The sequence below is a fragment of the Tamandua tetradactyla genome, chromosome 16 (genome assembly GCF_023851605.1).
Source record: "Tamandua tetradactyla isolate mTamTet1 chromosome 16, mTamTet1.pri, whole genome shotgun sequence".
Taxonomy (NCBI): domain Eukaryota; kingdom Metazoa; phylum Chordata; class Mammalia; order Pilosa; family Myrmecophagidae; genus Tamandua; species Tamandua tetradactyla.
The window spans coordinates 51,568,775-51,585,351 of NC_135342.1; the positions used below are offsets into that span (position 1 = coordinate 51,568,775).

Below are 16,577 nucleotides of genomic sequence, written 5' to 3' on the forward strand. Positions count from 1 at the left end.
GGACTGTGTCTATCCTCGAAAAGGGGGAGGGACCCGGGGGGAGGGATTTCCAAAAGGAAAAAGAAAAGTACATTCGTTAACCCTCTACTTCTCAACAAAGCTTCCCACGTCGTGGAGCCCCATTCTCCTCCACGACAACTTCAAAAATAGAAACTGTTATGTTCTTAAAACTAGCAGCCGGGGGATGTAGGGTTCTCAAGCGAGGACGGGGGGCGGGGGACACGAACGCGTCGCTTGACGGGCTTTGCGGAGCAGCCGGTGTCAGGGCGGGAGTGCTGGCGGGCGGAGGGCCGTGACCGCGGCCCCCACTGCGGAACAGCGTCTTCACCTTGCGGGGCGGGGAGGCGCTGTGCGGGGCTGGGGTCAGTGGGGTGGGGTGCGGACATGGCCTTGCTCGGGGGGGGGCTGCTGGGGGCGCGCCTGCAGGGCCGCCTCAGCCCTCGGCCTTCTTCTCCCCCTCCCGCACCTGCACGGCTAGCAGCTGCTCCTCCGGGTCCGGGTCGGGGCTCACGCGGATCCGCACCGACTGCTCCTCCGGCCTGGCCGTCGCCTCCTCGCCTCCCTCCGGCCTCCCTGGGGAGACAAGTGGTGGCGGGTCCCGGGCCGCGGGTTCGCTGGGCACCGGCTGGTCGGGACCCGCCTCTGCGGGGGCGGCCTCTGGGGGTACGGCGGGCTCTGGGGGGGCGGCCTCTGGGGGGGCTGCGGGCTCTGGGGGGGCGGCCTCTGGGGGTGCTGCGGGCTCTGGGGGGGCGGCCTCTGGGGGTGCTGCGGGCTCTGGGGGGGCGGCCTCTGGGGGTGCTGCGGGCTCTGGGGGGGCAGCCTCTGGGGGGACGGCGGGCTCTGGGGGGCCAGCCTCTGGGGGCGCTGCGGGCTCTGGGGGGGCTGCGGACTCTGGGGGGGCGGCGGGCTCTGGGGGGACGGCCTCTGGGGGCGCTGCGGGCTCTGGGGGGGCGGCGGGCTCTGGGGGGGCGGCTTCTGGGGGGTCGGCGGGCTCTGGGGGGGCGGCGGGCTCTGCGGGGGCCGCCTCTGGGGGGGCGGCGGGCTGGGCGGGGGCGACCGAAGCCTCCTCTCCCGCGGCATCTTGCGCGCTCTTGGCCTGGAAACGGAAAGAGGTGACACGTGAGGCAGAGACCCTTCCCTTGGTCCCTTGAGGGCAAGGTTGGCAGCTGGTGCAGGGAGTGAAATCCAGGGGGTGGGGCCGAAGCCATATCAGGGTTACTGGGTAGAAACTATATATTACGACGTTGAAGGATTAAAAGGCTCGCCTGAATTGAGTGGCAGGTTTTGGGAAAGAGAAACGTGTTTTTGTAGATTTCCGAGTCGCAGGGCTGAAAGCCAGGGTGAAGTGGCTGCTTCAAGAGCAGAGGCTCCTCCCTGCGCTATTGAGGGAGGAGAAGACATGGGATGTGTAGGCTGTGACCAAAAGGGGCGCCACCAAGTAGAGCCAAGTTTCTGCAAAGGCTGAGCTGGCCTGGCCTGCCCACCTGCTGTCACTAGGGATGGATGCTCCTGGAGGGAATGAGAAAAACTCTAAGCAAACAAAGGTAAAGGGTGAGCAGAGGAGCAACCAGTGGTGTGGCCGCCTTTCTGCAAGGTTGAGATCCCCAGGGAAGAATGGGGCTGGCACCATTGATATTAAGCTGAGCTGGGCTTGTGGGGGGAGGGGGGAACTTGGGCGCCTCCAGCCTCCAGCTTGCCTTTCGTCCTAGACTTTGGCCATGGTCTGTGGATCAGTAGGGAACTGGGTAAAAAGCCAAGCCTTTGTGGATACCTGTGGACTTCCCTGCACTATTTGACCCCATCCTGCAAAGAAGGGAACTGGAGAGGGAGTGGGTCCCCAGAGGAGGGACCCAAGTGGTCCTCAGCCACCAAAGACCCACTTGAGGTGGTGATAATGAACTTAAAAGGAGAGCATTAGGTCTGCTTGGGAGGACTAGACTCCCTGAAGTTTGCTCAAGTCACAGAATGTTGATGAAAGTAAAGGAGTTTGGGGAGCAAAGATGCTCCCAGAGGAGCTCTCTGAAGGGTCCCTCTGTCTTGGTGTTTCTGCATCTTCTGGTGCATTCCACCTTCCCCTATCCACCCAAACTCTGACACTGAACTTCCAAGGAGCACACCCAGATGGTGCCTGTTATGGGACTCCCTGAATAACTGTGCTAGGAAGGGAACCAGAATGTAACTGAGAAATTAGGATTTAAGGGATGATTTTGATTACTGAATCATTATATAAATATTCCTTTTTTGCTTTCTGGTATGTTGGAGTAGACAGAAGGAAATACCTGAAATCCCTAAAGTTTAATTCAGCTGCTCTATCTGAAATGATCATAAAAGCCCTTACCTTGTGCCTTTGTGACTATAAGAGCTGTTACTCCCTTTATCCACCATTTTCTTAAAGTAACTTGTAGGGCAAAGGCCCTAATGCTAATGAAGAATTTGAAGGCAGCCATTAATTAGTTCCAGCCCTTATATTTGTAAATCGTAGTGGCTAGATTCTGCTATTGAAAAGATAACTGTCTGCCTTCCTTCTGGCTTACACCTTTAGCATTGAAGTGATTTCCACTTAGGTTTTCCTATTAAAATGATTACACTGTCTCCTTTTCTGCTTAGAATTTGCCATTTGAAATTGTAATGACCTCATTTTCCTTGCTAAAATCCATAAAACCTTGAACCCCCTAAACTCAGGGAGACAGATTTTGGGCTAATAGGCCATCTGTTATCCTGCCACATGCCCACGCACCCAGTAATAAACTCTTTCTGTCTTTGAAAACTTCATGTCTCAGGAATTGGTTATGGAGGGCATCAGGCAATTTTGTCTGGTAACAAAAACAATCATGGGGATTCCTTCACCATGTCCAAAATGCTTTCATAAAAGGTATTGTGTTTGCACGCCACAGCTCCAATAAGGCCTCCTCGAGTAACGCAAGCCTCGGAAAATTCGAGTAGCATCCCCAGGATCTCAGAGCTGGAGGATGGCTAACCAAGTCTTGGACCTAGGTCTTTGGATTTGTATTTAAGAACCCCTTGTTCTCTGCCCTTCTCCCATTTGTTCCAAATTTCAGGAGGAATTCCTTTTATTAGAACACATGGGGCAGCAGGCCCCATTTATTTCAGGCGAAGCCTTTCATTGCAGTGAGACCATGCTTGGAGTTTATATCCATACTTTGCCTTTCCCAGTGCTATAGAGCTGCACTAAATACTCCAAATTGCCTGCTCAGTCATGCCCTAACAGTCTGTGAGCCAGGTAGTCCAGGGGCATTGGTGGCTGTGTCTGGAAATTGCCTTGGAACCCCAAGTAACTTTCTGTCACTCACCAGATTTCTGCTGTCAACCGCCCCCCCCCCCCCCCCCCCCCGGATTCTGATGCTAGTGTAGATTGAAACTGAATTCAGTGGACCCCTTTGAATTCTGCCATGTGGACTGCCTGGCCCCTTCTGAGAAGAGGCCCTGCCAGTGAGTTCCTGCCCAGGCCCAGTCTCTCCCCATCCCCATTCCCAGCAGCCTCCCTAAAGGATGATCATGAAAGCTATAATTAGTGCAATCGGTCTAGTTGGCATTCTTGGCTTTTGATTCATTTCTGTTGCTTGCAACCAGTTGAATCCTAACTCACATAAAGAAGGGGGGAAATCACCTAAAACTAAGTGTGTGGTCTGCTCCCTGATTCTCCTCGGCTTTCTCCCTTTAAGTACAAAGCTTAAAGGGATGGGCTGGATGGGTTCCCAACGGCATTACCTGTTCCAGCAACTGCTGCTGCTTTGCAGCTGCCTCCAGCGCAGCCAGTTCTTTGAGCCGAGCCCTGAGGAGGGCAAGCTTGCCGCCTTTTGCCCCCTTGGCACCCATCTTTCCTGCTGCAGCCAGGGCGGCATTGAAGAGCCTAGGGGTGCCCGACCGGAGGGGAAGAATGAGCACGCTCTTCTGCTCCTTGGGCTTATTGTTATTTCTCAGCATGCGCCTGAAACAAAGCAGGGCCCATTTAGTGTCACATGCGCTCTCAGGGAGAAAAGAAACGCTCATTTGCGTAGCTCGGAGCTGTGTGGTGGTGGCTGTTTTCGGCTAACGATCTTTTTTTTTTAATTTGTTAATTAAAAAAATTAAGAACAAACAAAAACATTAACATATAATTCTGTTCTACATATATATTCAGTAATTCTCGATATCATCACATAGTTGCATATTCATCATTTCTTAGAACATTTGCAAAAATTCAGAAAAAGAAATAAAAAGACAACAGAAAAAGAAATAAAACAATAACAGAAAAAAAAGATTATACATACCATACCCCTTACCCCTCCCTTTCATTGATCACTAGCATTTCAAACTAAATTTATTTTAACATTTGTTCCCCCTATTATTTATTTTTATTCCATATGTTCTACTCGTTTCTTGACCAGGTAGATAAAAGGAGCATCAGAGACAAGGTTTTCACAATCACACAGTCACGTTGTGAAAGCTATATCATTATTCAATCATCCTTGAGAAACATGGCTACTGGAACACAGCTCTACATTTTCAGGCACTTCCCTCCAGCCTCTCCCTTACATCTTGAATAACAAGATGATATCTACTTAATGCATAAGAATAACCTCCAGGATAACCTCTCCACTCTGTTTGGAATCTCTCAGCCATTGACACTTTGTCTCATTTCACTCTTCCCCCTTTTGGTCGGGAAGGTTTTCTCAATCCCTTGATACTAAGTCTCAGCTCATTCTGGGGTTTTTCTCAATCCCTTGATTCGTCTAGCGATTTTTGATATTTTATTTTATTTTATTTTATTTTATTACATGGGCAGGCACCGGGAAACGAACCCGGGTCCTCTGGCATGGCAGGCAAGCGTCCTTGCCTGCTGAGCCACCGTGGCCCCGGCTAGCGATTTTTGAATGCTTTTTTTTTTGTGCCAAACTGGGTGCTTTAAACACAACATCTCATCGCGTGATCAGAACAGTGATGACAACGTGGGTCTTACTGTCTGATCCTTCTAGATGAAACAGACTTAGAGGGGCTGAGTCACTTGTCCAAGATCACACAGGAAATACAAACACTGCAACATATGGAATCAGAAACAGGATGCCCTCATGAAAAACTCTAAAGGACCCAAAGCTTTTTACTTCTCCTTCTGTTTCACCATCTTTTCACCATTGTCACCATCACCAACACTTGTCCCTGTGTGTCAGGGCCAGTGTTGAATCCTTTATAGGCATCTATGGTGGACAGACCTCAAGGTGGCCCCATGTTCTCTGCCTCCTGTCGCATCCCAGCCCTGAAGGATGGGAGGAACCTGTGGCTTGTTTTTAACCAATAGACTAGAGCAAAGAGGAAGGACTGATATTTCCATGACGAAGTCACTTAGTATTGTATGACTTCTTCCAAAAAGACTCTTTCTTCCTTGGTGGCTTTGATGGAGCAAGTAGCCATGTGGGGGGTGGCCCTCATGGCAAGAAACCAAGGGTGGCCACTGGCCAACAGCTAGCAGAAACTGAGGAGGCCCTCAGTGTCAACAACCATAAGAAGTTGAATTCTGCCAACAATCAAGCAAACTTGGAATTGGATCCTTCCCCTGTTGAGATGAGATGAACCCCGGTTGTGGACAAAGCCTTGGTTACAGCCTTGCAAAGGTACCAGGTAAGCTCCCCAGACATCTGACTCACGGAAACTGAGCTAATAAATGCATGTTGTCTTAAGCTGCTAAGTTTGTGGCACTATCATTACATAGCAGTAGATAACTAATGCATATGCTCTCATTTCAGTCTCACAACAACCCTCACAGGTAGACACTATTATTCACCTTCATTTCCAGATGAGGATATGGAGAACCAGAGAGGGTGAGTAAGTTGGCCAAATCCACACAGCTAGAAAGTGGCAGAGCTGGAATTCAAATTCGTACCTCTGACCCCACCGCCCTACATCTTATTTATTACAAAGTAATATCATGGTCATTTCCTTCTAGGATGCTAATAACACTCTTATAAGACTAATAGGGCTGGGATGATTGTGCTTAAGACAGTTGGGAAGACTGAATCTCAGAGTGGGGGGAGTGACATGCCCAAGGTTGCTCGGAAGTGGCAGAGAATTACAACCTAGATCTTCTAAATACAATGTACCACTATGTTTCTCTAAATAAGGATAGAAATTTCCAATAAAAACAGAGCACCAGCCTTGACAAAGAATTTTTCACACCACATATATGTGATGAGTGGTTTGGCTTAAGAACAATGAGTTTCACAGGCAGTCTAGCAGGCCTAGATTACTAATTGGCAGATTCATTCATCAGCGTTCCAGCAAAGCTTGTTTGTTTAAAAACGAGGCCATTACTGGCTGCTTATCTAATCAGAGGTAATGGGTTTAAATTGTGCAGCTTGATATTAATTGCTCAAGACTTCTATTTTCTGGTTGGGGCTTCCCCAGGAGAATACAAACATGATAATTCATCAGAGGCTTCCCACAGGCTTGACACTGTCACCTGTGTTATTTGAGTTCATAAGTCACAGCACGAAAGTCTTCAGGAAGGACAGCGTGGTACAAAATGACACAAAAGAACTATCTGAAGGACCGTCGGTTGCTAATGGCTGTCTTTGTTTTGAAACGTAGCGCTGGTTTCAGTGACATTTCCAGATTAAGAAAATTCGTCCTCGTTTTTGGGTGGCATGTTTCCCCTATAATTAGGACTGAGCGTTTGCCCCAGGAGACACTGGCATTCTACCAGTTTCACCCCTTCTCTTACAATGACTATATCAGAAACCTAAGCACTGTCTTTGCGGATTTAGGCTTTCCCTCTGTAAAACAGGAACATGGACAGAATCCCATGCATACCTTCACTGGGGCCCTGTGGTTCTCAGACAGTGTTTCTGTCCCCTCAGGGCCTTTGCACATTCTGTTCCCTCTGCGTGGAATACTCCTGCTGCCAGTAGTAGCCCCCAGTTCACTTCCTCACTATGTGCAGGTCTCAGGTGAAATGCTTCCTTCTCAGATGACTTTCTCTGACAAGGTTATCTCAAGTAATTCTTTCCGTCACCTGTTTCGTCACCTGGCTTTATGCTTTCTCACAACCCTTATCCTACACAAAGGGCAAGTTACATGTTACCTAATCATCCATTTGTTCGTTGTCAGACTCCCCCAGCTGGAACATAGCATTGTCTTTTCTCTGCTGTATCCCCAGGGCCTAGAACTATATACTCGACAAATTATTGTGCTGTGTGAGTGGACATTGGTGAGTTTGTAACCTTTACGAAAACTACTCTTTCTGTGGTTTGGTTACAGAATCATGTCATGGAATGAAGTGGAAAATTAAGAACATGGGAGAAAAGGGAAGGGGGGAAACAACAGATATGTAGATTAAAAATACTGATCAAGATGGCTGAGTGAGATGCTTTACGGTTCCATTTTGCACAGATGCTTTGAACAGCCAGTAAGATGCAAAAGCGTTTTCCTCGGGGCTCCAGAAAACAGTTGAAGGACTACAGTGACAGGGTGAGTGTTAAATCAAGAAAAAGGCCACTTAAAAGCAGTAGGATCTCATGCTGCTTTGGCAGGCACCTCCCACCCTCACTGCCTAGGTACAGAGCCAACTTGCACTCCCAGTGTGGCTCTCTGGTCACAGTCCCAGAGGGAGCAGATTAACCCTCGTGCACCTACTGAGAGCATGTGTGTCTGGCCCAATCTGCCTGGTGGTGTCCTGAGGAATTTTCTGTCCCAGAACTTGCCCTGTGTGCAGAAAGTGGCTCAAGGGACTGCCTTACAGAATGTGCTGCCTTGGAGAAGGGATTGCTGGCCTTAAGGCATACAAGGCAGTGTCCAGTACTGTGAGGAAGAGAGGACATGCCTAAGATAAGATGGCATGAGCAGAAGGATCAAAGAAGCCCTTCGCTTTGCCCTGGAGCTATTCTCTAAGCTCATCATACAGATAAGTCCTGAAGGAGAGCACTTGTACAAGTCAAACTGCAAAGACTGGGAAAGCTGTTCACTCTTTTTCCTTTTTCTTTTTAACTTCGGTTAACACCTGACATTCAGTGAAAGCTTTCCCATAACATTAGGTGGACACAAGCTTAAGGAACAGATGCCTCAGTGCCTAGATTCCAGCAATAACACATCAAAATATCAAATGACCAGGTTTCAACAAAAAGTTATAAAACATGCAAAGAAACAAGAAGTGATGGCTCAAGCAAACGAGAAGATTAAAGCATTAGAAACCATCAATGAGGAGGGTCAGACAGGAGACACACCAAAAAAAGACTGTAAAAATGGTCGTAAATGTGCTCAAAAAACTAAAGGAAAACATGGACAAATTACTAAAGGATATCAGGAAAATGACAGGTGAACACAAAAAGATATCAATAGGGAGAAGGAAATTATGAAAAGGAACCAAGACTACAGTAACAAATGAAAAATTCCCTACAGGGGGTTGACAGTAGATTGAAGCTGGCAGAAGAAAGAATCAGAGAACTTGAGGATAAGACTATTGAGATCACCCAGTCTGAGGTGCAGAAAGAGGAAAGAATGAAGAAATCTGAAAAGAACCTGCGGAACCCATGGGACACCATCAACTGTACCAATGCACATACTGTGGGAATCCCAGAGGAGAAAAGAGAGCAGAGAGATTATTCAAAGAAATAATGGCAGAAAACCTCCCAAATGTAATGAAAGACACGAGTATACACATCTAAGACCCTCAGTGAAGGCCAAACGGGATAAACTCAAATAGACCAATGCTATAGCATATTATGTTTAAACTCTCCAATGCCAAAGCTAGCATACTGAAAGCCATCAGAGAGAATCCAGGTGTCACATACAAGGGAGCCTCAGTAAGATCCATGCCCGTTTCTCACCAGGAAGCATGGAGGCAAGAAAAATATGGGATGGCATATTAAGAATGCTGAAAGCAAAAAACTGCCAACCAAGAATTCTATATCCAGCAAAACTATCTTTGAAAAGTGAGGGAGAGTTTAAGACATACCCAGTTAAACAAAAACTGAGGGACTTCACTGCACTAGACCTGCCCTACAGGCAATGCTGAAGGGTATTGGGCAGGTTGAAAGGAAACGAAAATAGAAAATAGGTCGAAGCCATATGAAGAAATAAAGATCTTCAGTGAGAGTAATGACATGGGTAAGTATAAATGACGGTGTTTTGTATTTTTGGTTTGTAATTCCACTTTTTACTTCCACAAACCACTTTTTACTTTCCACACAATCTAAGAGGCAAATCCATGAGATGTAATGATAAATCAGTGGTTTGGGACTCAAAATGTATAAACATGTAAATTTGTGACAAGAACTATATAAAGATGGGGGGCCGGATGAGGAGAGGAACATAGCTTGTGTCTACTATTGAAATTAAGTTGGTGTCAAAACAAATGAGGTTGTTACAGATTTAGGATGTTAAATTTGGGCCCCATGGTAACTACAAAGAAACCAGTGGAGAATATGTAAACTCAAAGAAACAGAAATTAAAAGAGTACAGGTTATCAGGGATCAGTGCAGGGAGAATGAGAGGTTAACATATAATGGATGTAGTTCTGTCTGGGAATATGGGAAAGTTTTAGTAATGGAAGGTGGTAAGTTTACCACAATACTGTGAATATTGTGATATTGTGCTTAATTTCATTAAACGGTAAGCATGGGGGTGGTGGAGATGGTAGAGTTTAAGTTACATATATGTTCCAACAATTAAAAAGAAAGAAAGAAAGAAACAGCAATTAAAGAGACAAGACAATGATAATTAAATGCAATCAGGATATATGAAAAAAATTGGAATATAGACCATAAGCTTTATAGCAACATTAAATTTCTTGAACTTGATAACTGTATTTAAGGTGATTATGTAAGTGACTATCCTTGTTCCCAAGAAACATACATGGCAGTATTAAGTGTTCAAGGAGCATGTTGTATACAACCTATATTCAAATGTTCAGAAAATGCGTAGATAGATGTTGCAAATATGGCAAAATATGAAAATTGTTGGCTCTGTGTATCTGAGGGGAGAGTTATGTCAGAGTTCTCTGCATGGGGTTTGTATTATTTTTACAACTGTCCTGTAAACTTGAAAGTATAAAAAAAAAATTCAATGCTTAATCCAATTGAAAAATTAGAGGGCAAAGTTACTGGATAAACAGCAAAAAATATATTATTAACATTTAGGGAGTATCTCCTTTGTGCCAGGCACTGTGCAGGAGACATTCACGAATACTATTTTATTTTAATCTTTACAATAGCAAAGTGGGAGTTATGTTATCCTCATTTTACAAAGGGAAAAACTGAGATCAGAAAAATTAAGTAACTTTTCCAAGGTCACACACCAGTGCCTGCCCTGGAAGGGACTAAGCCCTATCAGACTCATCCCCAAGCCCACAATGGGATTTCCACCACAGCCTCCTCCCCTGTTCAATAAAAAAAAAAACCTAATCTAATGGTTTGAAAGCCAAACCCTGCTTTTTAAAAAAGTACACATTTCCCAGTGATACGAAATACAGATTCACAAGGTTATTCATTGCAACGCTGCTTGTAATTGCAGAATATTTTAAACAATACAGGCTTCTTCATAGGAGCGCTCTGCAAATGTAAAAATGAATGAGGAAAATTATTATGAACTGAGAGAGAATGATTCCTAGGATATATTGTCACGTGAAAACAAGCAAAGCACAAAAGAGAATCTATAGTATACTACCTTGTGTAAGAAAGAAGAGAAAATAGGAAAATATTAATGGATCTGCCTATTTTTTTTGCGAAAAGAGACACAGGAAGGAAAAACCAGAAGCTAATGAGAATGGTTACTGAACTGGGCTAAGTAGTGTTCCCCTCGTTCATTAGGCCTGGAAACCCTGAATGTCACCTTATTTGGAAATAGGTCTTTGCAGAAGTAATCAAGAAAAGATGAGCTCATGCTTAGGGTATGACCAATATGACTGGTGTCTTTATAAGAGGGAAATTTGGACTCAGAGACAGATACACAGAGAGAAAAGCATGTAACGGTGGAAGCAGAGATTGGAGTGATGCATCTGCAGGCCAATGAAAATCAAGGATTTCTGTTCCAACTAATAGGAACTGGAAGAGGCAAGGAAGGATTCTTCCCTCTAGGTTTTGGAAGGATTGTGGCCTTCCCGGTATTGTGATTTCAGACTTCTAGCCTCCAGAACTACGAGAGAATAAATTCCATTGTTTTAAGCTTATGGCACTCTGTTTCGGCAGCCCGAGGAAACTCAAACAATAACCTACAGGAGATGGGTGGCAACAAGGTAAAAGGAATGCAGGAGCTGGGACACTTTTCTGAGTACGCAATTTTATAGAGTTTTGACTTTTGGAACCATGTCAGTGTTTTACATACTGAAAAAAAAAAAACCGAGGATAAGGCGGTAGGGGGCACAACTCTAAAATGAAATGCAAATGGAAAGAAATGAATCTACCTGTATTTCAAATGAATGAAACAAACACATTAAAGGGGGAAAAAAAGAGAACTGATCTAAATAATTTGAGCACAATGCTTATAAACACTCAATCTAAAGACAAAAAGAATGGCATCACAGGTTGAATGCTACTTAAAAGGTTTATTTTTAGTAGTAGCATGAACTAATAATCTCGAAACTACCTTTTCTGTACTATAGGACTGAGCAAATGAATAAATGTAGTGAGGATAAAGAAAAACAGATTTCTTAGTATTGGAGAAGGAAGTTACAAATATGGAAAGGGAGAAGATTGGAATGAACTCCGTTGTGCTGGATTGAAACTGTTTAATATAGAGAGATATATTAAGGAAAGTAGATGGTGATGTGTGTGTGTATTTGCATTTGTACATTGTGTGTATGTCTCCTATCTCTGTCCACTGAAGAGGCCTTGAAGCAATGACGCCCCAGTAGCCATGAGCCGATCTAGTGCTCAGACCTTGGTTTCTAAACACCACTCCCCACTAAGTGGAGTCAAGGCTCCTTGGAGAAAAGGCCATTTCCAGGAATGGGGCACAGATGTGAAAAAGGGGTCACAGGAGCCAACTTGAAAAGGCACTGGCCAAATCTGGCACAATTTGAGCATCAAAATAATGACAATAACAGGATAGTCATTGGATAAAGCAAATAAATAAATGGATTAACAAATAAGCAGAGGAGAAGGGAAAGTTCTTCCATAGGTAGAATGCAGCTAATGAATGTAGGCGCGATGGGCTAGAAAATCACCATTTTGCAACCATGATAGCACTTCCTGATTTGGCCAAGAATTACCAGTGGATGTGGATGAGAAAAGCAGTAGAGGAACGTTTGATGGGGTACAAGATAATCCTCAAAGCATCTCCCCACTAATTACTTGTTAACTATAAAGAGAAAAGATGGAATTCAGAAACCTATTGACACCACCTTAACCAAGTGTGATCGAAGTAAACACCAGCAATATTGGGAGAAACCAGCACGTTGGGCCCCTTGACATGCTGTCCCGGGAAGGACACATCATTTCTGAGTTATTCCTATCCAAACTGCAGAACCTGAAGGTCACCTGAAGAAAACATCAGACAAGCCAAAATTGAGGGACATTCTACAAAATAACTGGCCTATACTCTTCAAAGAAGTCAAGTAATTAAAGGTAGAAAAAGGCTGAGGGACTATCCCAGAATAAGAAAGACTAAAAATATGAGGCAACTTAGTGCAAAGTGTGATCCTGGATTTGATCTGGGAATGGAAAAGAAAACAGAAAAGCTGTAGAAGACACTATTGATACAAATAGTGAAATTTGAATATGGCTTATGGATGAGATAGTATTGTTTAATATTAAATTTCCTGGTTTTGAGAAAAGTTCTGTGGTTATGCATGAGAAAAGCTTTGTCCTTATGAAATGTACACACACACACATACACACATATATAAGTTGTTTTTAAATGAAAAAACGAAACAAAACAAAAGTACCTGGCCTTCTTCCGGAGTAACTTCTGCGACTCAGGATAATGCACCAAAATTTCATTCAGGTCCTTCTTATCCAGGATGAAGAGGTTGGTGAACCCGTGAGCTACCACGTTGGCTGTTCTCCGGTTTCCACCCCCAACAGCCAGCAAGCTGGGGCAGAGAAGGCAGGAAGGTGAGACCCCTCGGAGGCCACAGTTTTTACCCCTTGCCTTGAGCAAAAGGGTGGCCCCACCCAGGCAAGCACCTGGGCCCGCCCTGCATAGGTCAGCAGCTGCAGGAGCTGAGCCCTCAGACTTGCCCTCAGGCCCACCCAAGGACCATTTCCCACCTTCTTCCCCTCCTTTGCCCCCACTCCCCTCATTTCACCCCAACTCCCCTCTGACCTTATTTCTCCAAACACAGAGCCTGCCTTCAGCGTCACCAGCACAGACTTCCCATCCGGGCCGCCCAAAACCTGCACCTGCCCTGCCTGGATGATGTACATCTCACGGCCAATCTCCCCCTGCAACAGAGAAGGGGCGAGTCCCTCTGCCCACTCCCAAAAGCAACCAGAGCAGCATGGTCCCAGGGGCAACGTGGCCCAGCGAGAAGGAATCTGGGTCTTGGCGTCCTGGTCATGCCACTGATTGGGTGTGTGGTGTGGGGCCAGTCACTTTCCCTCTCGGGCCCCAGGCTCCTCATCTGCATAACTGGCAGGATTTTGCTTAGGAGTTAGGAATGTCATGGGAAGGAGAACACTAGGCAAGCTCAGAGTAGCAGGTATCCTGGAATTTTGCAAATTCCCAATTTTGCACACTGGTGGGGAGGCCCAGAGGCCTGGAAAGTTTAACAATTACCTGAAATCTATGCCTAGCGCATATTTGCAGCCCAATGGGCAGCTGCTAACGGAAATAATACTGACCCGTCAATGATAACAATGCCCAACACTTCCATAATATTTTCCTGTGCCAGGTCCTGTTCCAAGTGCTTTATATGGATGAATGTGCTTCATTCTAACAAGTTTCTGAGGCAGGAACAATTTGCTCAAGGTCACAAAAATAGAGCATGCCTGAATGACATTTGAATCCAGGCAGATGGGTCCCAGAATTCATGATCTTTTTTTTTTATTATTTTATTTTATTTATGATACATAACCACATACAAACACAAACATTATTACCATATGATCATTCCGTTCTTATATAATTTCTGTTATATAATCAATAACTCACAATATCATCACATAGTTGTATATCATCATCGTGATCATTTCTTAGAACATTTGCATCAAGAATTCATGATCTTAATCCCAAGTCAAGCCAAATGAATGAATGAATGAATGGCTTGCTCTGGACTGCAATCAGAATTACCCAGTCTGCCCTGAACCTCCCAATCCTCGTGCCCTCATGGGCCCCTAACCTGGCCAACTCACTACCTGTCCAGCACACCTGACCTGTTTAAAGGGGCAGAGACCAAGAACCAGTCCCTTGGTTACATTTCAGATTTATTTAACAAATGTTTCCTTGTGCATCTGGCACATGCATGACCCTCTTAAAGAGGTAGAAGGTTTTATTTTCCTGTTTCTGTATTCAAGAAAGTTTCTGTTTCTGGGTCGAGGTGTGAGGGGTTTAAGGAGCCCCTGGGTGGCCCAGGGATGTCTCAGCAAGATGGCCACAGAGCAAAACCGGCCAGCAGAGGGCACTGCTCACACGTGCTCATCAAGTACGCACTCGGGTCAACTTTTAGCCAGACACCAGCAACAACCTGGTGAGCCTTTTCTTATCTGAGGCAAATTCTCCACTACCCACGAGGATAACAGCAACAGTAGCTGTCCCTATTCTGTGCCAGAGAAGGTGCCAGATGAACATACATCTTATTCAATCCTTACAACCACCCCACAAGGGAGCTACCATCAATATCCCGACTATCCACGAGAAGACAGAAACACAGAAGCCAATTGCACAAGACTGTATATCATCATCATGATCATTTCTTAGAACATTTGCATCAAAAATTCATGATCTTAATCCCAAGTCAAGCCGAATGAATGAATGAATGAATGGACTGGACTGCAATCAGAATTACCCAGTCTGCCCTGAACCTCCCAATCCTTGTGCCCTCATGGGCCCCTAACCTGGCCAACTCACTACCTGTCCAGCACACCTGACCTGTTTAAAGGGGCAGAGACCAAGAACCAGTCCCTTGGTTACATTTCAGATTTATTTAACAAATGTTTCCTTGTGCATCTGGCACATGGTTCCAACATCAGACAAGCTGCTCTATTGCTCCCAAACCTCTCTTGGCCTCCAGGGCTGCAGCTTTAAATCTCAGCCACCCGCAGGGCCACTTTTTTCTCCTCTGCTGGTTCTACGTTTTCAGAAGGAGACAGGGGCCTTTTTGGGAGGAGGGGTCCCAAGTCTTACAGAGGTTGCTTGGTCTGTCCACGCAGCCAGCTTATTGACAGCTCTGCACAAGGGACAGCAACCTGGGTTCCTAGCTCTCCTGAGTACTCACCCACTTGGGTTTCACCTTGAATCCCAAAGAGTGGTAACAGAAAGTGCCCGAGACACCGCCTAGCCCCAAGATTCAAACGCAAACATTTTCCCGTATCAGGTGAGCGATGTGAAGGAGCGAAGGGAGCCTGGTGTGGAGATGCGGGAAGCAATGGGGAGTGGTGGAGCCTGTGGCATCAGGAGAGAGCACCACGCCCCCACCTTCGGGGACAGTCCCTCTTCCACTCCAGCTGACAATTCAGCTGTTTGGGAAAGCGGGACCCGGTGTCAGTAGATTTTGTTTCCAAGCGACGCCCGGAATCTGGATTTTTACGTGAAACTTACCCATTTTTAAAAAATGAATTCAATTTTTTTAAAAGGGCATGAAAAATAAATACAACTACAAAACATCTGTGGGCTGGCTCCTCGTTTTGTAACCTCTGACATGGCCCTGCCCTCCCCGAGCCAGTTGTCCTCGGGGAGGACCCGGGAGCGGTGGGGTCAGCTCCGCTAAGGCCTCGCCCCTCGCAGGCTCCCGCGGTCCGGGCGCTGTGGGAGCCGCGGGACTGCGCATGCGCACCGACCGCCGCCGGGAGCCGGACCCCGGGACGCCGGCAAAACTCGCGCTGTCCGGCCGCCTTTTCTGCTCTTGGGGTTTGCAAAGCCCGCTGGGCCCTTCAAAGGCGCCCCCTCCAGTCGCGCTCCTGGAAGGGCAGTGGGATTGTCATCCCAGCCGCCCCTGCGGGGGTCCCCGCCCGCTCACCTTTTTACACACGTAGTCGTTGGGCAGGTAGACGACGGAGCGGAGCCTCTTCAGCATGTCAAAGATCATCTGCCGGTCACAGCCCTGTCCCAGAGAGCAGGAGGAAGGAGCCCCGTTTAGAGGAAGGTGCGAACTGGGGGCCTCCCAGAGCCCCGAGGGTGCCGGTGCCGGGGTGGGGTGGGGGAGTGCTACCTGGAAGAGCGCCACTTTGCTGACGATGTCGTAGTTCACGTCGATGGCCAGGTCTAGCCGCATCTTGTCCGGGAGCTGCACCATCAGCTCTGACTCGTCTGCGAATGAGACGCTGGACTTTTCAGGGCCAAGGCCAGGTCCCCACCCAACCCCCACACACACTGCAGACTGAGTTCACACTGCACTGGCTGACTTTGGACACACCATTTCCCTGCCACCCGGAACCACTGTGGAGTCCCTGAGTGCCCTCTCCGACCTCTAGGCCTTTGCAGATGCTGTTCCC

General features: G+C 46.6%; 1 protein-coding gene across 1 annotated transcript in view; it reads right to left on the minus strand.

Moving 5' to 3' along the window:
• Positions 1–414: 414 nt before the first annotated feature.
• The window catches only part of CNGB1 (cyclic nucleotide gated channel subunit beta 1), a 70,464-nt gene continuing 54,301 nt past the window's right edge, over positions 415–16,577 (minus strand). Inside the window, exons 29-35 of the mRNA XM_077130490.1 lie at positions 16,295–16,392; positions 16,103–16,186; positions 13,252–13,370; positions 12,872–13,018; positions 3,730–3,949; positions 974–1,096; positions 415–625 (exon numbers count right to left, since the gene is read on the minus strand). Of these exons, the coding sequence (XP_076986605.1) occupies positions 434–625; positions 974–1,096; positions 3,730–3,949; positions 12,872–13,018; positions 13,252–13,370; positions 16,103–16,186; positions 16,295–16,392 (983 nt within the window). The 3' untranslated portion in view covers positions 415–433. The remainder of the gene's footprint in view (positions 626–973; positions 1,097–3,729; positions 3,950–12,871; positions 13,019–13,251; positions 13,371–16,102; positions 16,187–16,294; positions 16,393–16,577) is intronic.